This window comes from Vanessa tameamea, chromosome 9 (assembly GCF_037043105.1).
Source record: "Vanessa tameamea isolate UH-Manoa-2023 chromosome 9, ilVanTame1 primary haplotype, whole genome shotgun sequence".
In the NCBI taxonomy this organism is placed as follows: domain Eukaryota; kingdom Metazoa; phylum Arthropoda; class Insecta; order Lepidoptera; family Nymphalidae; genus Vanessa; species Vanessa tameamea.
The window spans coordinates 7025785-7050150 of NC_087317.1; the positions used below are offsets into that span (position 1 = coordinate 7025785).

A 24366-nucleotide genomic window follows, 5' to 3' on the forward strand; every position below is an offset into this window, starting at 1 on the left:
CTGTAGCTGTGATCCTATGATTATATTCTTTCTGTAACGTAAATCCATTGTCATTAAAATAAAACAAATAGTACTTGCATTCATATTTTATTTTAACAAAAAATTATAATTAAATAAACACCTTTAAATTTTTTTTAAAACCAAAGGAACCTAGCGTCAAGTTGACAATATAAATAAAAATATTTCGCCCCGAACTAATCATTTTTGTGATACTATGTCCAAGCAACCAATATTGAATTATTAAAGTTTAAATGAAAGTCGGGCAGATATATTTATATATATCGAGTGTTGACATAGTTGTACAGGATAGTAGTAATAAGACACTACATTACGTGTGAATAATTAGATTGGAAAGATATTAAATTGATATCCATAGTCTTTAACAAGTGAAGATTTAAACGCTATATTTTAATGTCAAAATCAATCAATTGTCAATCTATGTATAAAAAAACACCAATCACACTTTCAAATATTTAAAATCATGCGTTAAAGCGTTTTCTCTTATATTACGTATTTCTTACATTTGTGTAGATATTATTTAGTTTTTCAATGCCAAAATCTAATATTAATTTTAAAAAATGAACCTAAAATTCTATTCACACTCCATTCTATTTTCTATTTAAAACATTTCTATATAACTATTACATTTTAATAATTACCTCTAAATTGCGTGTAAGGCTATGTTTACATTTTTGTGTTTTTTATTTACTTATAATAACTTCTCTGGCGTGCCTAACAGCATATGCTAATAAATATAGAAATTAAGCATTGTGTATTTCACTAAGCACAAATAAAATTATTAAAAATAAACTATAAACATAGCTTAAGTTTAGGAATAAGTTAACTTAAACTTTATTCCATAACTTTATTTTAAAACAATACAAGACAAATTTAATTCTATTCTCCTACTAGATATAAAACGTTACACATAGTAAACTGGAACCCCATTCTGGAAAACTTTTCAAACGTAAAATAAATTTAATTCAATTTTCCCTTTTTAAAATAATAATTACATATGTATGTATGAGATAAAAATATCGTGTTTTTTTTTAATTATCCAGAACGAGGCATTGAAATTCTTCATCTAATTTATAACATATAGCATTCATTCAACCAACTAACAATATATATTATCAAATTCACTCAAAATAATATGAACTAATACAAGTTACTCTTTTATCTACTCATAACAATCAAAAATGAGAAATTTCAACTGATTTTATTGGACTTTGTAGGTCCAGTCACTATTTATAACTGCTATTCAATACAATTCCAGTTTTAAGATACTTCTTATAGGATCCAGTTCTAAGATACTACTTATAGGATACAATATCCATTTTTTTTTTACTGTATTGTCATAATTATTTTGGCGGTAATACCATGACCCTACTAAAGCTATTTGCTTCCTCTAAGCTGTTTTTGATACTATTAAATCATCACACTGATATTTCATTAATTATCAAAAACCTTGATGACTGGAGAAATGACAAACTATTTAATATCTTGTATAATAGCCAGGTACCCACCCAGATGTTCTGATATATTTAGTTGTTTGAGAAGTATTCAAGTGTAAGTTGATATAATTCTCGAATATAAAATTATGAGAATTGATTTTAAAACGTAATTTGGTCATGAATACCGATAAATAAATGTTACGGCTCTGGAATTCAGAAAAAACTGGACCCTGTCATGATATTTCTTTATGCAATATCAGTCACGCCTCCGTTCCCGAGACGAAGAACGATGAGATCTACTACGACGCGATTCACGTTCACGTTCCCGATCACGTCCACGGGATTTTTCACGCGACCCTTCACGTTTGCTCTTGCTACGCGAACGACTGCGCCTGTAATAAAATTAAAAAAATAGGTAATATAATGAAGTTACGCGGTCATTCAATTAGTCTATAAACCTTTACTAATATTATAAATGCGAAAGTGTAACTTTCTGATACGAAGCCGAGGGTGACGGCTACTATAATATATACAACTAGCTGTTGCCTGCAGCTTTGCTAGCGTGGAAGTTGAACATATTTATAGATTAAATTAAATATTACGTTAATTTATGACTTATTTGTATACCAATATTGGTGTATATCATGGTGTGTTCACCCCTCAGGTTAGAATATCCAGAAACGCTTAAATACATATCTACTTATTTCTAATCAGTATCACAAAAATAGAATTTCATATTTCTAACTCCAAAATTGACGATTTCCATAAAAACTTTCAACCCCTATTTCACCCACTTTGGGATCGAATTTATAGAATTCCTTCCTTCGTGGGTGTCTACTCAATAAAACGATCCTACTCAGCAAATTTCATGGCCTTTACTTTTATACCTTAACTTTAATAGTTTACGCTCGGCGATGATGAATCAGTGAGTCAGGATATGTTATAAGTATAGATGAATAAAAAAGTCCTTTGGACGGAATTTTGGCTTATTCGTTTACAAGGTTATATCAGTCACATGGCCTGATAAATATGTGGAGTATATTTTATTCCATACAAGTCCATTATCAAAATCACCCTATCTCGCTGGGAACTAAATAAATCAATGGTACCTATACAGTGACAAACTGAAATGTCCCTAACCTCCTGTCACGTTCGCGGTCACGCTCGCGCTCCTTGCCGCGGTCGCGGTCTCGCTCGCGCCCCGCCTCGCGATGCCTGCGCGCGCGCCGGTCCAGCTCGCGCCCGCCCACGTAGTGCCGCCGCCCGCCGCTGCGTTCACGTTCACTCGCTCCGCGCTCCTCACGACGCTTCTCTACTGTTTTCTAATAAAAACGAACACCACAATGTATGCGAATAAAATCACTCAATAAATAACGATTCAAAGTTACACTTAAGTATCTTTTGTGAACTCACTTTAAGATCGGATAGCTTTTCACGGATTGTGATGAAGCCGAGATGCAGCTTTCCACCGAAGTGGTCGGCGAGACGTCGGTCGTTGTCGTGTATGCCCAAATAGGCAGAGCAAACCTCACAAACGCGTAATTTCTGCTGTTGGTATGACGACGCCGGCATAGAATTACGATACTCTTGTTCTGCTACTGCTTTTTTCTTGCGCAATTCATCTATCTGGAGAAAAAAACTAGTTTTACTTGACACCTCATTACAACGCATATTCTTCGAAAATTAATTTATACAATGCTTTTTGCTGTGGTAACTATTATATTATAGTAGAGGATATATATTTATGACATTTGTACCTCTCCCATAAGTTTGACACTGTCTTCAACCATACCCTCCTCACCAAGGGCTTCCGCGCGTGCCAGCTTTTGACCGATCTGTTCTGCCAATTCGTGGACAGCATTTGCCTTCTCTGTCACTTCTGCCGATAATTCCTCCTGTGTCTCTGCCAGCCTTTGCTTGGCGGCGGTGGTACGACGATCGCAATCAGCGATGAATGCCTCCAAATGTTCTGTGGCCTTTACAATGTAATATAATATTTATTACTGGTGTTGACGTATAAATTTTAAATATTTATCAATAACTTACTTTAAATTTATAAAATGAAAAAAAGGTTAAAGCTTGTGGATTTTTCTCTATGAATAAAAGAATGTCAAGTTTACTGATGTACTACAACTCTTAACCCAGATAAAAAGACAACTTTAACTCACCCTACATAGCACAATGTGAAATGCCACTAACAAAGAAAATAAATAAAAAATACCCTGTTTATACTCACATCAATGTCATAGAAATAATCTTTGGTTTTCGAGGCTAATTCATAGTCCGCGCGTAGAGCCAGATCATGTATTTTAGGACACTCACCTAAATCCATACGCTGCAATTAAAATAACAATAACATGAAAAGTATTTTTCAAATATGTAACAAACAAACGGACAGAGGACAAGAAGTTATTCTTATAAGAAAATAATAATTGTACACACAGTTGGAAGCAAATAGTTTGAACAAGCTTTCATAAAAAGTTTTTACACATTATTCAATTTAAACTGATAAAATAATTAAGACATCAATCAAATTTTTTAATAATTACAGTGAAGATTTTGTGGAACCCATTTACTTATTTCAGAAATATGTGAATATTCCAATTTCATATTTGTACCATATAATATTAACAAACATTAATTATCATCAATATTTAACATTATCTGTTCTCTATTTTGTATGATATAAAATCATTTCTGTTTACACAAACGCCTTTATTGCAACAAATTATTTCTACTGTTATAATTTTGCTTTTTAAAAAATAAATTAAAAAATAATTGTATAGCAAAATGCGCGTGCATGTAAACAGTATAAAAACAGACATTTAAAATTAACCCCAAAATAGTTTAAATAAATTGTTGCAAGAAAATACATACAATGTCACCAACACAGCTCATCCTGTATCACCAGCCCATATATTTTGCCATACTTATTATACTTACAAACATCTGGCAACACCCTCTCGATTACCCTAACCAGCCTTAAAACAATCTCACATTTTCATAAACAATTGTATCGTCAAGATGAATGTTTGAACACTACGTTTCAAATATCTGTTCCTTATATCATTTTTATGCATTCAAGGTGTTGTTATGTAAAATATTTTACTATCAATACTAAGTTAAACTTTTACAATATATATATTGATATTTCATTCATTTAGAACAATACTCTTGCATGTTTTGCAAGATAAATGAGTTGTAATGTACTATATAATATATATATGACTAGGTCCTAGTTAAAAACCAAATATTGATTCAAATTAGACTCAAATAGAAAAAAATTATAATGTAAGATGATGTGAGCCCATAAAACTCTATTACAGTAATAACATTAATCGAATAAAAAATATTCAATTAGCATACTGTAAAAATTTTTTTTTTTAAACTCTGTGCGGAGTATATAGGGAAAACTATAAACAAGATATTAGTCCTTCAAATCAGATATTTTTTGTCTAAATGATGATAAATACCTAGTCTCAATTTAACAGTTGCTATTTTAAATCATGTTTTAATAGAATTTTACTCTCATTTGTAAATTTATTGTATATTTGTGTTACTTCTGATGCATGCATCTTTTCTATATCTTCTTTATCTAGCCACGTAAACAGCATGGTACGTACCCAATGTAGTTACAATCAATCAGCAAATTGTTCTCCCCAGCTTAAATTTTTTGAATAATTTTTACATGTACTCACCAAAGCAGCATTAGAAACCGAAGAACAAATTAATATTTTTTTTTAAGCCTGAGAGAGAGTTTTAAATTAATTCCTGCATAGCAGTAAGAGTACAATCAGCTAACTAGAAATGTTATACGTACATCTTGGTACTTACAGAACAGCCTAACTCTTACAATCTATCCCTCATCTGTTAAGTATTGTGATGAACAATAAAGACTAGTGTTGGGCATTTTCTGAAAAGCATATTTCACCACAGTTAATGCCACTCTGATGTAATATCGTCCTAAGACTACGGATTATAATACAAGATATGACAATATGAAGAACTCATATATATTAGGATATAATTTTATTTCAAAAATAATTTAAATAATTTAGAATACATAATAAATTAACAATTATTGCAATATCCTAACATAAATGATTTGAAAAACAGCAAAACCCATATTAGAATTTCTGAGACAAAACCAAACATAAATCTTTGCTTGCTTGCTTAATACGAAATTTGCACACCAAGTATTTTGTTGTGTATCTAATAAATATACATAAAAATCTCAGATATTCAAAATACCATTTAACCCTCCAAAAAAATTAAACACTTACGGTCGATGATAAAATTTCATGTGGACAGCACTGCAGTAAAAACGATTTGCAAACCGTATCATCATAAAATTTAACTCCGTGCCGATCGGATTCACCTGAAACGATTTTATTATAATGAAGAAATATAACATGAAATTTAAAAATGAAATACAAATATATAGTGAAGAATGTAGAATGAAAATAATACCATTTCGAGCAGTGCCCATTAATTGATCTAACATTGCCCTCATTTGCTCGTGAGCAGACATGGTCACGTATTGGTTGTTTATTGAGTATGAACAAATATTTTATTACAGCATACTAAATGAAAAAAAACAAATTTACGCTCAAGCTAAGCGAAAGCCGATTAAACACTAAGGGAAATCTGACTCAATTAGCGATGTATGATGCCAAATTGCCAATAAAAGAGTCCGAGAAAATGGCGATCGAAAAGTGACAACAATTGAAATGTGAATCGTTCGTGAAGAAAGGAAGGAATGAATAAGATAGAAAATACAGATAAAAAATAATACAGAGTATATAAATATATAACAGATTATTATAAAAATGTAAGTAAAATATTCCATTTAAAAAAAATATATATATTGTTTAAATTTCTAATTGCTATTTTTAATAATTACTTTAAAAAACCTATTTATAGATTAATGCATTTATTAAAATTAGAATAATTAATATGAATGGCTTAATTATGTACGAAATAATTTTACTGTACAATTTACAGCTTGGAACGGTTGCCAAAATACAGAAGCAGCTAACCTATTCTAATAGAATAGCTCACCAATAAAAAAACATTTATAGCAATTATTTGACTCATATTATTTCATTTATATATATATATATATATATATACAAGAAATAAAAAAATGTTTTCTTTTTGATCCAGTATATATGTGGAAGTCCTTTATTTCTTTAACGTAGTAGTTAACGGATATAGACTGCGCCTAGTCTCTATTAAAAAATTGACAACTTTTGATAGTTTGACATTGACAGTCAATTTTATTTTGACATTTATAAAATATTATGACTAAAAGCCATTAAACTAAGAATTGAATTGAAAATATTATGACTTCAATTTCTTTAATGATAGATAAAAGTTCTAATAAATATCTTAATAGATTATTGAATGGCTTATAATTACACCCTATACAAATGAAAAAATAAATTAATGTTATTGTAATTTTAAAATAAAGATCCTATTTACGTAAAATATAGCTTCAGTGATTGACGTTCAATGTTGTTCTAAATAATTTTACAATAGAAGACATTTATAATAAGACATATAATGCATAGCTTTTTATTTATTTTTGTATTAAATAAAATAAATGCATAAAATGCCTGAACTCATCAGAATACTATTGCCTGTGCTGCCAAATGACAATAAAGATTTTTTTTATAAGGGATACATTGATAACAGTGATCATAATTGTGTAACGATATTTATTACTGCATATGCTAACAGTCCAAAAATATTTAAAACTAAACCCCTAAAGGAGAATATTATTTATGGATGCAGCTCTGACAATGTTTTTGATAAAAAACACATGAAAATTGAAAATTGGTTGATAACAAACAGAAATGAATATCCCCAAATCAACAGTTTAATTATCAATGGTAAACCAAAGACTGATGCAGATTGTATATTAATGTTATATGATTATAATAAAGTTCGAAATTCAGAAACAATAAGTAACAGAGATGACTACTTTTCAACATTACAAGGTTTGATCCATAAAGATGCTGGTAACCATTGTAACAAAGTCTGCGAATCTTCTTTTAAAAATAATAATTGGTTCACTTCATCCATGCTTGTCCAACATGTTTATAATTACATTTACTTACTTAAATGGCTTTGGAAATCAGTGAGGAATAAGAAAAGAGTAAGTTTATATAATGTTTGGGTTTAGGGATATATTTTTGTTATACAATCCGGGAAGGCATATGACTCCACTACTACTACTCTACCTGGAGGTAAGTGGTAGTGGAGTCCAAATGCAAAATAACTATATTTTGTTTTTTTTTTAACAAAAGCAAAACTTTTATTGATTATAACTAACAATTCCCTGTTAATCGTGTCAAACATATATTTTCTGTAATTTTTATGATATTGGCCATGTCAAACAGACATATAAAATTGCTTATGCATTTATTATATTAGTGTAATAAAATTTAAGTTTATCAACAGTAGAACGAAATGGGTTACTAAATCTTCAAGCAATCTTTTAATTGCCTATTAGATATAATTATGTTGTTATCATAATTTTAATAAACAAAAAATTAAGGTGTTATCATAATGTTTTACTTTTAACTATTTCAGGTTTCAATAAAACAGGGAAATTTATTATTGGCTATATTGGTTGACGTAATATTAGGATATTTATTTCTACAACTGGTCATTTCCAGTAAAAAAGACCTGGGTGTGTTATTAATGGGTGTTTTGGAGGTATTGAAATGAATATTACTTATATATTAAAAAATATTCACATTATTTTATAGATACCTCTTTTGCAGAATTTAGTCAATTTAATGTATTCTTTACTTAAATGGCTGATGGGCGCTCCGGCTGGGTTAAAATTAAATAATGCTTTCAATAAAATGTTGGGAAAGTATTTTTTGTACCATGTCGAATTATGGTGGCTGTTTATAGGTAAGAACAAGTTAATAAATTTAGTAAACAATCATCATTATATACCTACTTGTTCATGTCTGTGTGACAGAAGATGACAGTTTTGGACACTTTTTCTCCATTTCTGAACCCTGACGTGTGTATACTAAATTTTATAATAATCTGTTGAGTAGTTAAAATGTAAGAGTGTAACAAACAAACTCACTTTTGCATGTATAACATTAGTCAGGATTTCAAATAAGTGACATAATGTTTTCCTTAATATAGAATATAACGTATAACAATGGCAAATTACAGATGAATGAGGCATTTTACAGATGTATCTGGTGAAAAGTTGGATGTTATATTGCATTTATATCAATACCTCGGTTATTTGGGCTTCACTTTCCAAGCAGCTATAATATCAGATATGATCTGCTTGGCGACATTCCACTCTTATTGCATATATGTGTATGCAGCCAGGTACAATTATTACTATTTTTCATACTAACTTGATGTCTTAGATAATTATATGTATATAAAAAAAAACCATAATTTGCTTTTCATTTAAGTGCCTTAGTATACACCAATTCAAAGGAGGCAAAATCAAGTAGTTAATTTTCTACCATAAAATTAAAAATACCTGTTCTGTTTTTAGACTTTTTAACATACAAATATCAGGGCTTAAAGCCTTGTTGAGACTGTTTGTAGGAAGAAAGTATAATCCGCTGAGGGGTGGTATTGATTCCTGTGAATATACTAACCAAGAGTTATTTGTGGGTACAGTGGCATTTACAATATTGCTTTTGTTGTTGCCAACAACAGTTATGTACTACATTGTTTTTACTATGGTAAGTAATTATTGTGAAATTGAATGGTGGTTTACTGTATAGTTGACATTATATATTTTGAATTTTGCTCACCTATTTGTTTATTTCAGTTTAGAGTTTTATCTCTCGCAGTGCAGTATGTGTTAGCAAAAATAATATACACCATACAAACTCTTCCTTTTTATATTATAGTTCTTTGGGTATCACAGTCACCTAAGTTAGCAGGTAAATTCTTTTGTTTGAATTTATTTGTGATTTAAACCTACTTTTTATATATTTTTCTTATTATAAATTTATATTTTCCAGGAAATATATTTATTGAAGAGGTCAAAGGAAATAAAAATACATCATCATTAATCCTCAAAGTAAAATTGTATAATAAATCTTTTCAAGATCTAATGAAAAACTTCAGACCACCGGTGCATGTGTCAAAACAAATTGAATGGAGTAATATTGTATCAAATATATTTACAGGGAAACAGATTGTATAAAGATTTATTTAATTGTTGAAATAAAACATAAAGTTGCCTCGACGTATTTTTTAATGCGCACAAAAATAAAAATTGTCTGGTCACCACACATGTGAATGTATAAATGCTTAGTTACTTAAACTATATGCAGCAGACTGGGCATTTCTATCGTATAATTATTAAATAACAATATACATCTTATTTGTTGTATGAAGGCCAAGTCAACCCACTCAAACAATTTTCGACATATACACGGCTAACATGGACACTCTGCTCATGTACGTCACAATGGCTATAATTATTGCTGTAATCACAAACTACTGCACAAATAGATTAATTATTTATAAATATTTAGAGGAGACGCCTGATTATAAAAGAGAAGATATTTTTCAACGATATTTTATTTGTAATTAACTACTGCCTTTAATGACAGACAGACACATAGAATCCAATAAACTATTTAACACTCAAATTAAAAACATTGAATTCTAAGTTCTAAGTAAACTGGTTAAATGGTTACAGTATTATCTAAAATTTAAAGACTTGTAGTTTCTTAAAGGCATATTGAGCACATTTACAAACATCGAAAAGTATAAAAAATATACTAATGTGATTTTGTACATTTAACACATCTGATTAATTTCTAGGGCAAGACCGTTAGATTTGTTTACATTTGTACCGCACACTCCTGAGTCTTGAGACTTGCATCTGTGCTTTAGACAAATGTGTTGAACTTAACTTTAATTAACACGTGTACAAATCATCATTATTGTATTGTTATGTTATTGTGTTGTATAATACTTTAAAATATATTATATTCATTTCAGTTAAGTTGAAAGCCATAGGAATGTAAACATGAGATGTAGTAGGTACAAATGTATCTAAGACCTAATAGTAGCTAATTAATTCTATTTTGATGTTAATCCAAAAACATAGATAAGACAAACGCTATATTACATCGCTACCAAACAGCTAAACTTCATTATATAACACAAATTCTTGTTACGTTAGTCACAATTTGATTTTAAACAAGAAGACTAGAAATATTAAACTGTTATATTAAGATTTTGCCAAAATTCTTTTCGTAAATAAAAATTAGTGAAAAAATATCATTAGCAATATATATATAAATAAGAGCATACTTTATATTAAAATACTATAAATGTTAAAAAGTCCATAAAATTTTGTAATATTAACGATTTCTCTACATTTAGATATTATTTACAAAAATTAAAATGCTCAAAAATATATAATATATTCATATTATGTTATACGACAAAGATAAATGCGACTCTAATTATTTTAAGGGCTTTACTTACATCGAAAATTGTTTGCTCGCTCAGACTGTTATTGTTATTAGCAGTTTACTTTCATTCTTGGGCATAGCTTGTAAAGCCAATCGTGAGGCATTAATAACTTTATAAACTGGGCTGGTAAGTAATCTGTTACATGTTAAATTGCTTCCTTTTTTTTAGAAGTTAACTAAGAGAAACTCAGTGCACGATGCAAGGCAGTATGTGCCGTGTCTCACTGTTCGTCTCCGGTGGGTAGGCCAAAATCAAATCATCTTTTACATACATTTCTAAACTATTTTTCTTTATCATCACAGATATTAGTAATATTAGGAAAGTGTGATTCCGATCACAGTACATTAGATGACAATAAACAAGTGGGGAGTACATGAACATGAAGCAATGTTTTCGTTTATAGTATTATTACTATAAAAGCTAAAGAAAATCGCGGGATATTATTCGGCAAGTCTTAGTTCTTGAGTACACACCTGTAGTCCTTATTCACGTCCGAGCTTGGATTTGGTGAATGCTCTTTAGGTCTAACTGTACCACGACACGATGCTAACTTTGATTCCAAAGCCTACAATGAAGAAAATCGAACATGAATGATGTTAATATTAGTAGGTGATTACGAAGTAATTGTGTGCGAGTAATACCTCCACCGAAATGTGCATAGTCTATTCCAATGGCAGAAGTAGTAAAGATTTAATTAATTTTATACACCGCATAGAGAAAATAAAACGTGGATACAGCTTAACTAAAAGAGAGGTACAAATTTGGCGACCTTTTCGCTACACATCTCTTCCAGGCAACCAACGATATAGGTTAGGATAACTCATTGAATATGAGGTGGGTGGTGCTGTAATAGAAATTAATACGGTAGAGCTGAATGCAAATCAAACTGAATTTACAATTTGGAATACGTTCTAGTTAAATGGTATTGCGATGTATTATAAGTAAAGATATACAGACCATAGTGCATAATACATAGCGGAGTTATTGATAAATCGCGCAAAATATGTAAATTTAAGGTTTGTTTATCTGTTCCCCTTTTGCCGTTGGAATACACTATAAAGCCATAACAAAAACCTAAAAAGCCAGACATCTAAACAAATAAATGCTAAGTTTTACAAAACATACTAAGAGTCGAGACTTATTAATGTATCTCGCACATTCAATAATACTCGTTGACGTCAAAGTTATGGAGTCTGATATCAGAGTGTTATTAAATATGCAATTTTGTTAATCTATGCATTATGTTCATATGTACAATATAAAATTCTAAATTTGTACTAAACATCAAACAATAAAACAACTATAATTCTACGATACTCAATTGTATTTTATATTACATACTAGCATTATTAATAGTTTTATATCTAGCAATAAGGGTTGCTTATATGGGTTATACCTTCTAGTTTAATATTTATTCTATTTAATTTGTATTAATTTTTCAATATTTAAAGGGTTTTAAAAATATCTATATCGGAATTCACGGAATGAATATCCGCGTCATGCTAAGAAAAACATGCTCTTAAAGAAGTATTGCAATAAAATACTCACAGGTGATACAAAAGCTGTCTGTATAATAAAAGAAATGAAATTAATCATTACGTAAACATACATTATGATAACATAACGTAGTGTTAGATATAAGTGTAAGCAACCCTTATTGTATGGCGTTTTAGAACATCTATCTACACAGGAAACATTAAGAACTACTAAAACTGCTGCCGCAACATTTGTTTTCCTTTGCTTTGGTCCGGTCCTTTTCTAGTGGATGTGAAATTAAGAAAATTCTCGAGACTCTCCCTAGACCTGACGATGAAAGACCTCCTCAATTTGCCATGTTCGGCTTGATAAGATCTTACAAAAGGTTGCTCGGAAGACCTATGTGTGGATAGCGGGAGGGCCTTTTGTGAATTATTCCTTAATTGCTCAGATCTTGAATATTGACGCGTAAGCTCACCTTGCTTACGATACTCAATGGGATCATCCAAGTCATTATTTTGTACGGTCATGGTGCTTTCATTTTCAATGTTACTATCCAACGGTGGATGATTTTGGACAACGGCTTGTTCGCCATTGGTTTCCAGGTCACACGAACATTTGACCTTACCACATTCACGGCAAAGAAATCTTTCAAGCTGCAAGCAATAAACATCGTGCATACTACTAAATACAAGCCAACCATGCAAAAAAAAAGCATGCAATAATATCTAACATAACTAACTGTGACTTACTTATAATTTACATAAGTTATAGATTTATTATATAAATAAATCTATAATCTTAATTCAAAAAAATAAACAAGTAAAACAAATTGAACGAATAATCTAATTTTAATCAACATGGTTGCAAATTTACAGAACTAGTTATGGCCAGTGCAATTTTGTCTAATTACAACTAAAATATCATTATGTTGGTATTATATATAATACATTATAATACAATACATACTTATGTTATTTGTAGATATATAGTTTTCGTATTCATTTACAAATCCTTAAAATATATAGGAAATATTTAATTAAATATTAATAAAAATATTTGCAAACTAATTAATTGATAAATTATTAATATATTCAATTTGAACGACTTTAAATCGTGTTTTATATTTTTATTGATACAAAAGGTTTTAAGAGGAATATAAAGAAATATAAATATATATAATAAATAAAAATACTAGTGTGTGATGAAAATAGATTAAATACATAAATAAGATACATACTATGTATATTATCACCAATATTACTACAATATACATAACAAATACATAATAACTATTTTGTGTTCAATGAATATAATATGTTACATATGTTTATATTTTAATGATATATTGGTATTTATGTAAAGTTAACTGTACTAAAGTTTTCGATGCATATTTAGTGTATAAACTATTGGAATTAGTTCAACCCTTTGACCGCTAATATAATTCAGTGGTAATTTTAACCTAATAGTTGTCAGAGTAATACAAGTTTTAAAAGAAGATTTTGCTTAATTTTATGTAAACACTATGCCTAAGCCTAATTATTGAAAACAAAAATTATCAAAAGAAAAGTTATGTGAAAAAAATTAACAAACTTAAAATTACAAACTTGAATATTCGAATTATTAATTCAAATAATATGTAGGACGAAAATAATATTTACAAATATTTATAGAGGACAAAAATACCACCTACATTCTCGAATGTTTTTCTACTTCAGCGAAGACTTGTCAATCACATGCATTAAAAGATATAAACAGTGTTCTGGTAATTGAACCATATTGTAGTTGGAACTTGATTTTTGTAGAAAGTAATAATAATAATCATCGCTCGAAACAAACTATTTCATACAGTAATCTATACACCGAAGAACAATTAGACTTTAGGCCACACGCGTGTGACGCAATAGTCATAACATGGATATGTGAATGGAGTGAAATAAATTGAACCGGCTAGTCCGAAAATATTATCCTTAGCTTTAAATTTCATTTTAGTGACTCCCTTGACGTCTTAAATCGTCGAATAGTTACGAAATTTAGAAAATTTATTAAAATAATGTATTGTGATAATAGCTTAATATTCTATTATGATATGGTTTACATGACATGACATTTGTAAAATTACAAGGAATAAAGTAGTCAATAAACTTAAATATATTATAATTTATATATTTACTATTTTTAAAAGTGTTTTATATCCATCACTACAACCCACGAGTATTGTGCTAAAAAATAATAGGAATAAATTGTGCCACTAATGGTCATGTTATATTTACTACTAAAATTGTAGCAGTCAAAGGGTTAAACAGTTATATTAAGTGGCTACATATTCTAATAAAACATTACTTTAATTGAACTACACCTAGACTAACTACTACTAGAACTGCTATACAAGTAAATATAATTCTAAATACAATTGAATAAACACTCTTATAACTTACCCCAACTTTCCGAAGAAGATCACCAACTATATTTATGGCAGATACCCGAGAAGATGGTGTCATTGCATTACCGTTAACTTCACCTAATGAAATAACATCAATAAATCATCTAGACTAAGGCGATAAAGAGAAAAATTAACTTAAATAAACATTACAAACATTAAAAGCTATAAAATATTATAATTAATAATTCTATCAAAGAGCTCTTTAATCACTGCTTACAATATAATGAGAAAAAAATCTTATGTATTATATATATCTTATATTTCATTTGTATTGCTCACTAGTGAAATATAATTGCATGGCTTTTGACATATATACAAAAAGAAAGAACTTACGTCTTGGTGATGTTATAGAAGTTTGTGTTTCTATTTCTACTTGTGACCTAGTTGAGAGGCCATTACATATATTTTCATTTGTACTGGAATCCTCTTTTTTTGATATTGGAATTTTTTCTATCACTTTTAATTCTTGTTTGAGATCTGGAACACATGGTTTGTGTGATTTAAAAAAAAAAGCTATTTGACTGAAATATGAATATTGTCAAATTAATTTAATCTTATACCTTCAGTCATATTTGTTTTAAGGTTTATTTACAATTGTAATTTAATAGAAATTTTCAATATAAATAAAGATATTAAAAAAATATTTTATTGGTTTGAATCAATATTTTTCGAAAAGTTACCAATTTTATTATAATATCACCTTAAATTCACATCAAAATTTAATATGGTATTTGACAAAACAAGTTTTTGACTAACTATGCCTGGCATGCTTCACAATACCTCTATATATTGTATATATATATATTGTATGTACAAGATACTCTATCAAAACCTTCAAATGAGTGTGTGTGGGTATGAGTTTAGACTCTAAAATATGCATGATATAGGAATCAAATAAACAAATCAAAATAGAATATAACATGCAAAAGTTATAAAATATTGTTGAAAGTTCATTTTAATTAACATTAGAACTAATACATATTACAATAATAATAATAGTTCCATCAGTTACACATTTTTTTGTATAGCAGTCATTAGTCATATGACTATATTTTCTATATCAAGAAAATGAAATGTCTCTAAAGAAATAGTAGAAATAGCAGTTCTGCAAAAATTGAATTGCATCCCATTATTATTATAAAATATTTTAAAAGAGCATACCTCTGGCTTCATCTGTTGCCCTTTGCAATCTCACCCTCAAATTCTCCATTTCATCTACTTCGCTTTCTAAAACTGCATTGCGTTCATATGCTTGATTTAATAGGGTTTCTATACAAGACACTGATTCTGATATGATTCTAAAAATAAGATATAATTATTATTGTAATAGCTTCCCATTATGTAAATGCTGAAAGAAGACATCAATCATGCAGCAGGTAGAAGAATTTAATTAAGACAAAAGCTTTAAAGGGAGAAGACCAAGAAAATGGTTATATTATAGAAATGAATAGAAAAGAAAAAACTGACCCCAAATGATATATGGGTGAGCAAATGGTAAAAGTTAAAATAATTTTGGAGATAAACTTGTATACAAAAATATTTTTTTGCATGTAATAAATAAATAATTACCTTTGCCCCCTTTCCAGATCATCATTTTTTTGTTCTAACTCTCTAATATATATTGCTTGTTTTTCTTTTTCTATGTTGAGTGCCTTTAATTCATTTTCTAAAGCATTTGTTTCATGTTGACTTCTGTCTAGTTTATTCTGAAAAATATATACATAATATTCAAATAAAACTCGTTACGGCCTGTAAATGACCTCATCAGCGTCGCTTTTAACCCATGACACAATATTACAAATTAATGTCAAACCTTGAGATCATCAATTTTATTTTGAAGCCGTTGATTTTGATGGTCCAAATCTCTATTTTGTTTTTCAACTTGCTCTAATGAAGCCTCTAATTCCTTTTCAAGTTGTGCTGAATTTTCTGTGTATTCATCTAATTCCTGCTGTATGTCTCTTGCCCTACACAATAAAATCAATATTTAATACAAACATTATCACCTATTAAGATAAATAAATAGTAAATTAGAAGCTGATTCTACTTTTGTTCATAATGTTTTGCTTGTTCCTTCCAATATTCCACTGATTCCTGCTCTAACTGTTTTGGAGATTCCATATTTTAGGACTAAATTTTGAGAATATGCTGTTCACACTTTTCTATGGCTTAATGTTTTATGATTAATATTGTACATATGGTATTGAATATTTTATGCAAAATAATTATCGTATGCTCGAAATCAGTAGATTTCTTTTGTTATATTACTACGAATCAGCCATTATATTAGTTGAAACGCAAATTGTGACACAACTTCCTTAACACAGTCCTTCAAAACAAGGCAAATACAGATTAAATTTACAAACACATGAATACAATAGTTTTATTAAACAGATTAAATACATTTTAAATATATTGTAAATTGTAATAGACAAATAGGGATACCATAAAAACGTATGACTAAAACTAAAGAACCCTATATTATAGAACCAAAATAATTAAATTTTAATAATTAAAAATAAGGAAAATAAGAAATTGGAAAATATAAAATTTTGAAGTTGTTATTAAAAGTAAGACACAATAAAGCAATATGTATATTATGTGTTAGTCGAATACTTAAATATTCGATTAATAAAGTATTTAATGAAAACAATTCAATAACAACATTCTAGTTTACAAATTAAAACAAGAGTTATTGCGTTTTAAATGTATATATTTTTAACATACAAGTTTGTGAATGTAATATAAAAAAAAAATAGAAAATGATACATTCTAGCTTCCAACTGTGGTTTGGTCTTAGTGTTAGTTACTCTATGTTATTTTTTGCGCCCCTACCCTAAAACGTTTTATTAAATCTAGTATTTATTTAGAAATAAACACATTATATTGTTAAAATTATATTCTAGCCGTGGTTTTTACGAACCCTTCAGCGGCGTTGTAAAATAATTTTTAAGCCCTCTTAAAGGAGAGTTTGCCTTTGCAACAATATTATACAAGGACTGTTACAGTTTTAGCTGTTCCAGGTTTTAAATAGTTAATAAATAATTTTGCTACACTAAAACAATTGGCAATTTGGCAATGTCAATTGTCAAATGTCAAATGTCATAGCATTTGGATGTTTTAAGTCAATACAAAATTGATTTTCATTTGATGGAATTTTTAACTGTAAAAAGTTTTGAGAAAGTAACTAGTAAAGTTTAATGAATAAATATTTTGCGTCAGCATTTATAAAAATGTAATGTTATAAAATTATAAGATATAATGCAAAATACAAATAGAATACAAACTTTATTAGCCTTTATGTTTATGAATGACGTGTAATGTTTCCAACGGCGGACACTGAAGATATTTCACGGGTCACGTCATTAAAAAGAAAATCGAGTTTCTCTAGCAATGAGCGAGATTCCACTGAAAGTTCTCAAGTGGCAAAGCAAAACAATAATAGGGAGTTAACCTTCAATATGTTGATCAAAGAAGTTGTGTTTTGTATCGCTCTAGTTTTAACAACCTACGGAGCTTTACATAATACGTGAGTTATTTGATATATCACTGAAATATATACCATTGATAAGAAATTACCACTATCATTTTTATATTAATATTTTAGGCCTGCAAAAATATCTAAAGTTCCTCGAGCTGTGAGATTCTTCTACTCTGATTCTGTTGTGGCAGACTGGTACAAAGGCCAGTTAAGTAATGCTTTGGCTACTATTAATACTGAAGACTTATCATTTGTTATGTATTATGCTCCTTGGGATGCAGAATCACAGTATGTTAGAGGAGAATTTGAAAAGGCTGCACATATTTTAAGAGATAGGGTGAGTATTAAAATAGTAAAAAATATTTCTCCAATAGCAAAAATATGTTATATTGAATGAGTCAAGTTACATGGTTTTTTATTTAATAAAACAGTGTAGCATTACATGCTGTAAGATCTTTAACAGCTGCTTGACTAATAAGGCTATTTTTTTTCTGATAAAAGAATATGTTTAAGTAATTGACAAGATGCACCTATACATATGTTTTTATATATATGTTTATTTATATGTTATTTATTTTTATATATATGTTTCTTTATATGTTAATTATATGTTTCTTTTAATACTTTTCAGGTACATTTTTCAGCCATTAACTGTTGGAATCCTGGTAGTGAATGTAGATTACAACATAATAAAATACCATCATGGCCAATATTGATGGCATATACTGTCACATCTAGAGGTGTCTTATACAAAGGTTAGTATTAATATAATTACATGCTTTATCTGAAGGCTGTATAATATCTACTATTATAACATAATTAAATTAAAATGAATTTATATTAATAGGACCAAGAAATGCCGAAAGTATGGTTAACTTTTTGGAGATGCTAATGAGGCCTCTTGAAAAAATTTCTAACACTGAAGATCTAGTCAACTTGCTATCTATCTGTGATGTAAGTTATATTTTCCAATGAATAAATACATTATTTATGATAACAAATGAATATATTGCTATTAATATCATTAACACTACTTTATTATACTGTAAATTTTGTGTTTCAGGCTGTAGCATTAGGTTTCACTCCACTGACAGACACATCCAGATATTATAATATATGGTACAATGTGGCACTAAAATCTCGGGAATTTGATACTGTCGGTGAAATATGTTTTGCCACTGTTACTTCTAAGGAGTTAGCAATGGATTTAGGGGTGGAGAGAGTTCCAAATTTAAGGCTTATGCTATGGAATGACACAAAGGTAATATTCTGAAGGCTTTTATTAACCTCACCAGTGGCCAGTCGTTGAATTTCTATCAAGCATTCTAGTCTAAATTATTTAGGTGTATCTTAACACATTCAAATGATAATGACTTATCTTCTAGTTAGGTGTACACATTTAAGTAGTTATTTGTATATTTCAAACCTACATTCAATTTACTAAACTTCTGTTACATCTTTCTATAGTTTAATTGATGAAAATATAAAATATGGACAAAATAGAAAAGTGTAAATAGGGCCCAAGTGTTTGAAGAATACAAGTGTTCAAATAGATAACAACTTTGTAGTATAATAATGTCATTAATATAGTAGAGGTTTTGTGGGTAACATAGTCCACTGTAGTGCTGAGATATTAGAATATAAAAAGGTTAAGTAAAAAACTCAATCAGAATCATAGAGATATACTACAGACAACACTATAGATAACAACAAACTGTCTATAGAGATTTCCTAGTGTAGACAAGAATCAAGAATCTTATTTTTATATATATTTTTTTTACTATTATATTCTACTTTGTTAGTTTTGGCAATGAAAATGAGATAATTTGATTCAGAATATTGTTGAAGTTTAATGTCTTAGAAACAAACATATATTTCTATGCAGAATTGTAAATTGGAGAAGTATTCATGTATAGATAGTATTTATGTTTTGCTTGTTTTGTTAGGAATACAAACCAGAGGATAGCAATCAATCATGGAATGAAACATTTATAATGCACTGGGTGCTGCAAAATTTTGCCCAACCAGTTGCAAGGATTATTCCAATGTGGCAAAAGAGTTACAGTTTTGAGAGATTTGCAGACGGTCAACCAATGTTGATTCTTTTTACGCCACTCAACCCGCTTTATGAACAATTACCATCATATGCTCTGGTAAGTGATTTGTTGGATGCAAAATCTCAATTATAATATGATTATATCTATCTATTTATTTCATAAATAAATTTTAGTTACGTGAAGTGGCAATGGAATATTATAATTGTAAAAACAATGAAAGTAATCAATGGACAGCTGAGTTAATAAAACTGCAACAAGTACAAAGGTTGCTATACCAACAGAAGAACTTTTTGAAGTTTTGTCAAGAATACAAATTCAAAAAGCCTGTGAAAAAAGTGAATGCACTTTCAAAGAGAGATGTTTTCATATCTCAAAATAATAAATATCTATGGAATAACTTGACACAGAAAACTCAGAAGAGTGGTATATTTAATTTCCTAATTAACCATGCACTGGTTACCTCAAAAGAGGCTGATGGTCCAAATGATAATTTGTGGCCCAAATTGGGGTTTTTGGATCAATGTGGAATGAGCACGGCCAAATCGTTACCTGCTGAAAAAAGTTTCTATGAAAATTATGAAAAATGCCAGTCAATTGAAGACCAATTGAGAGAAGAGAAGGAGAACGCGGAAATGGATGAACAAGAGTAAGTAATTTTGTGTTATTTATAAACTATTAAGACTGTAAATTATTTGTTGCTAAGATATATATTATAATAATTAGCCTACTGGCGCTGACCCCCCCCCCCTCCCGGGCAATACTTTTAATGCTGGTTTGGTTCCCCACCATATAGATAGCCTTTTCCAAGTACAGACAAATAAACGACTTTGACATTGAACTGATATCATTGGTCGAAATCTTGAATAATCTATTAAATTTAATATGAATTCGCGAAAAAATACCGTTTTGGATATTGGCGAAGTTATTATCGGAACTTAAAAAGACAATTAAAACTTATTTCAGTGTAGAAACAACAATGTTGCCTTTTGAAGATGATCCCTTGTCTGCTGAAAATCTTATTCAAGATAATGTGAAACATTTTTGTCAACTTATGAAATTTGCTAACAAACTGAGTCCGCCTGTATCTCCGTCGAGAGTCACAAGTGGAAATATAACACATATTCATGGACTTGCATGTAAAACAAATAACACTCTGTATATGACAGCTATTGATAGCGTCCGGAATTACCATTTTGCAGAGGCACTTGGTATTAATATAAAAAATAAAAAGGACATGACCGCTGTAGTTATTTTGGATAGTAAGGTAATAAATTAATTTATAGTTAAAATTTGTATAGTTATTGTACACAAAAAAAAGATTACTACAAGACATTTCAATTCAGACATTTGTACCGTCAACTAGGAGTATGCAATTTATTTATTATGACAATACTCCATTATAATTTTTGTTTCTGTGATTAGTATAATATTTGTATACGCTATGATTACATGTAACGCTATTCTTTCAGTACGAATCCCAGTATGTCATGTCAGAGGAATACAGCGCTAAATCACTGAGAGAATTTATTTATAATTTTACTCACAAGAACTTGAAGCGCACGTTACGCACTTACGTGGAGAACGCTAAATATACTCATTTTTTTGGTTCCAATAAGAACACTCATATTAATGAAAAAAATGAGAGCATGGTTCAGATATTGGATCTGACCACACGCACATTCAAAAAAGTCATCAGAACTCCAGGCACGGTACGTTAAATACAGAGCTCTTTTGTATACAATTATAATAACATAGGTCCAAGAGACTTAGAATAAACACCGTAAACGCGGGGCAGGTGACGCTGGTGGCGGTGTGCGGCGGCGGCTGCGGGGCGCTGACGTCACGCGCGCTGGTGCACGCCGGGCGCGTGCTGAGCGCGTGCGGCGTGCGCGTGCAGTGCGCGCGCATCGACGCGCTGCGACACGACCTGCCGTGGCACTACACCGCGCACGCCTATCCCACTATACTCGTCTTTCCCGCCAACGGGTAATTATTTTTTCAAACATTTCTAACATCTCCGATGATTACAGGTAATTCTGTTTAGTTTATCCTGTGATTTTTTTCTCAAATCAGACATGCTTATATCATAATTATATTACATATGTTTCCTACCTCGTGGGTCGGTTAGCATATAGCCTTCAAACCCCGAAGAGCAGGTGTGATAAATTCCCAAGATTTTCGAAATTGGCAGGAGTGTAGTCCCTCAGAGAGTATGTAGTAGGTAAAGTGCATAAAGCTGTGTGTGTGTGTACGTGTCACATAATGGCTTCGATTTATATAATTGGTGTGGTGAATACTAAATTGACGATCGAAATGAGAAAGGTAAACTAAACCTTGGTCCGCTGTCTCGTGTGTGCAGCGGCGGCGAGGCGGAGAGCCGCGCGTTCCCCGGCGCCGAGCGCGTGTCGGGCGGCGCCGTGCTGGCGCTGGCGCTGCGCTCGCTGGGCGCGCCGCGGCAGCTGCGGGTGCGCCTCGCGCTCTGCCAGCAGGCCCAGGTGGGGGCGGCATTTTATTTATTATGTATAACGGAATTTCAATCTTTATCAAATACTGACCGATTTCAAAATCACTAACTTGTGGTGATTGATGCTATATTTTTTTTATTGTAAGTACCTTATTTTGAAATTATTAAAACTAAGTAATTGTAACTAATAATCGTAACACAAAAATTAAAACCCGTTTTGTTTTAAATATATATCGCAGTAGTTATCACATTAAGTGAAACGACGATTAATACTCGTTTATTATATACACTCCGTTAAGGCTGATATAATTCGGTCGAAAAAACAAATAGACGAATAATAAAAATTTGAAATTTTCTAAAATAACACACATAAACATACAATACATAAAATAAACACGGAAATTAAAATAAAGTAAAACACCATTTGAAAAATTAGTTCAATAACCCGTAAAAACGGCAACGCCGGAAAGCAGCATTAGCGCTGGACGCTTAGCTCACCCGCTCCCCGTACAGTCCACCGGCATTACTTTAAGTTAATAATTTGAATGAATATTTTCGATTGTTTTTTTTTTGTTTTGGTCTTAAACGCCAATATTATTAGGAGTATCATTTAACGCATTGACGTCACAGCCACATTCTATAAGAATAGAAGGATAACTTTTATGAATAAACGATAAACATAATATTTTAAGTTCCGTCCATTAATGCTCACTCTTTAAAATATAATATCAAATTAAAAATAAGCGCTCAATTTAGTTATTAGGTACTTCATAATTTGGCAAATTTCTTTCCTCTGATCCATTACTTCATGTATGGAAAAACAATTGACTGATGATATTATTCTGAATCAACGAAAAAATAAAATTGTTGACACTGTAACATCTCATCTCTTACAAATCGTCATAATCCTACGATTATACCTATTCATATGTAGTATGTACTATATAATCTTGAATTATTTACTATATATTTTAGTCATTTGACTTCGAACTGTGTTTTGAACATACATAAGTTGTAATTTTTTCCCTTTCCATTACGTAATTAGTATTATTATATTTTTTCAGATGATAGATGAGAAAAAAGCTTGCCTGAAAGATATCAGAGAACACATAAACAGTGTGATCGATAGAAATTTGAAATACTGGCGCCGAACCGACGTCGTAGATCTCAAAGCCGCACTTTTAATGAGACTGAAACATTTGCACCAAGTGTCATTGTATATGAACCTGCTTCATATCACGGATCTCAATGATAATAATCAACTGCAGCAGTTACTCCTACGATCCCTTAACAATATGTCCAAGATTTGGGACATCGATGAGTCTATTTTAAGAAAAAGTGTCATTCCATCACCAATAAATAGATGATACTAGCAGTATCCTGTAAATAATTTATTTATTATATTGCTCATTACATATTTGTGTAAACACGTTGCTTATTTTTAGAAACCAAAGTGTTATAAAAGTGTTGCAGAAAACGAATAGGTTTTTTTTTTTATT

At 30.1% G+C, this 24366-nt stretch overlaps 4 protein-coding genes across 7 annotated transcripts; 2 read left to right on the forward strand and 2 right to left on the reverse strand.

The window, feature by feature from the left end:
- Positions 1–71: 71 nt before the first annotated feature.
- Positions 72–6217, reverse strand: LOC113395153 (putative RNA-binding protein Luc7-like 1). Of its 3 annotated transcripts, none has more exons than XM_026632715.2 (8): positions 5925–6208; positions 5738–5832; positions 5289–5367; positions 3691–3789; positions 3212–3430; positions 2868–3080; positions 2595–2776; positions 72–1846 (listed from the first exon to the last, which is right to left on the reverse strand). In XM_026632715.2, the coding sequence occupies exons 4-8, from the start codon at positions 3784–3786 to the stop codon at positions 1711–1713; spliced, it is 846 nt and encodes a 281-aa protein (XP_026488500.1). In that variant the 5' UTR covers positions 3787–3789; positions 5289–5367; positions 5738–5832; positions 5925–6208; the 3' UTR covers positions 72–1710. The 3 variants fall into 3 exon arrangements, with proteins under 3 accessions (XP_026488500.1, XP_026488499.1, XP_026488498.1); XM_026632714.2 differs by having other exon boundaries at positions 5275–5367; XM_026632713.2 differs by lacking the exon at positions 5289–5367 and having other exon boundaries at positions 5925–6217.
- A 701-nt stretch (positions 6218–6918) lies between these two features.
- Positions 6919–9702, forward strand: Pig-q (Phosphatidylinositol glycan anchor biosynthesis class Q). The gene is made up of 7 exons (XM_026632421.2): positions 6919–7614; positions 8052–8177; positions 8246–8381; positions 8678–8822; positions 8998–9190; positions 9280–9394; positions 9476–9702. The coding sequence occupies exons 1-7, from the start codon at positions 7060–7062 to the stop codon at positions 9658–9660; spliced, it is 1455 nt and encodes a 484-aa protein (XP_026488206.2). The 5' UTR covers positions 6919–7059; the 3' UTR covers positions 9661–9702.
- On the reverse strand, positions 9694–17217 carry LOC113394943 (nuclear distribution protein nudE-like 1). 2 transcript variants are annotated; one of them, XM_026632422.2, is made up of 7 exons: positions 16913–17217; positions 16679–16832; positions 16435–16571; positions 16027–16163; positions 15199–15342; positions 14861–14943; positions 9694–13078 (listed from the first exon to the last, which is right to left on the reverse strand). In XM_026632422.2, the coding sequence occupies exons 1-7, from the start codon at positions 16984–16986 to the stop codon at positions 12653–12655; spliced, it is 1155 nt and encodes a 384-aa protein (XP_026488207.1). In that variant the 5' UTR covers positions 16987–17217; the 3' UTR covers positions 9694–12652. The 2 variants fall into 2 exon arrangements, with proteins under 2 accessions (XP_026488207.1, XP_026488208.1); XM_026632423.2 differs by having other exon boundaries at positions 9694–11511; positions 16913–17214.
- Positions 17218–17960: 743 nt separating this feature from the next.
- Positions 17961–24324, forward strand: LOC113394986 (thioredoxin domain-containing protein 11). The gene is made up of 12 exons (XM_026632491.2): positions 17961–18394; positions 18473–18683; positions 18978–19101; positions 19194–19300; positions 19410–19607; positions 20293–20499; positions 20577–21049; positions 21367–21667; positions 21873–22112; positions 22199–22389; positions 22763–22898; positions 23932–24324. Exons 1-12 carry the CDS (start codon positions 18186–18188, stop codon positions 24232–24234), a joined length of 2700 nt encoding a protein of 899 aa, XP_026488276.2. The 5' UTR covers positions 17961–18185; the 3' UTR covers positions 24235–24324.
- The last annotated feature ends 42 nt before the right edge of the window (positions 24325–24366 follow it).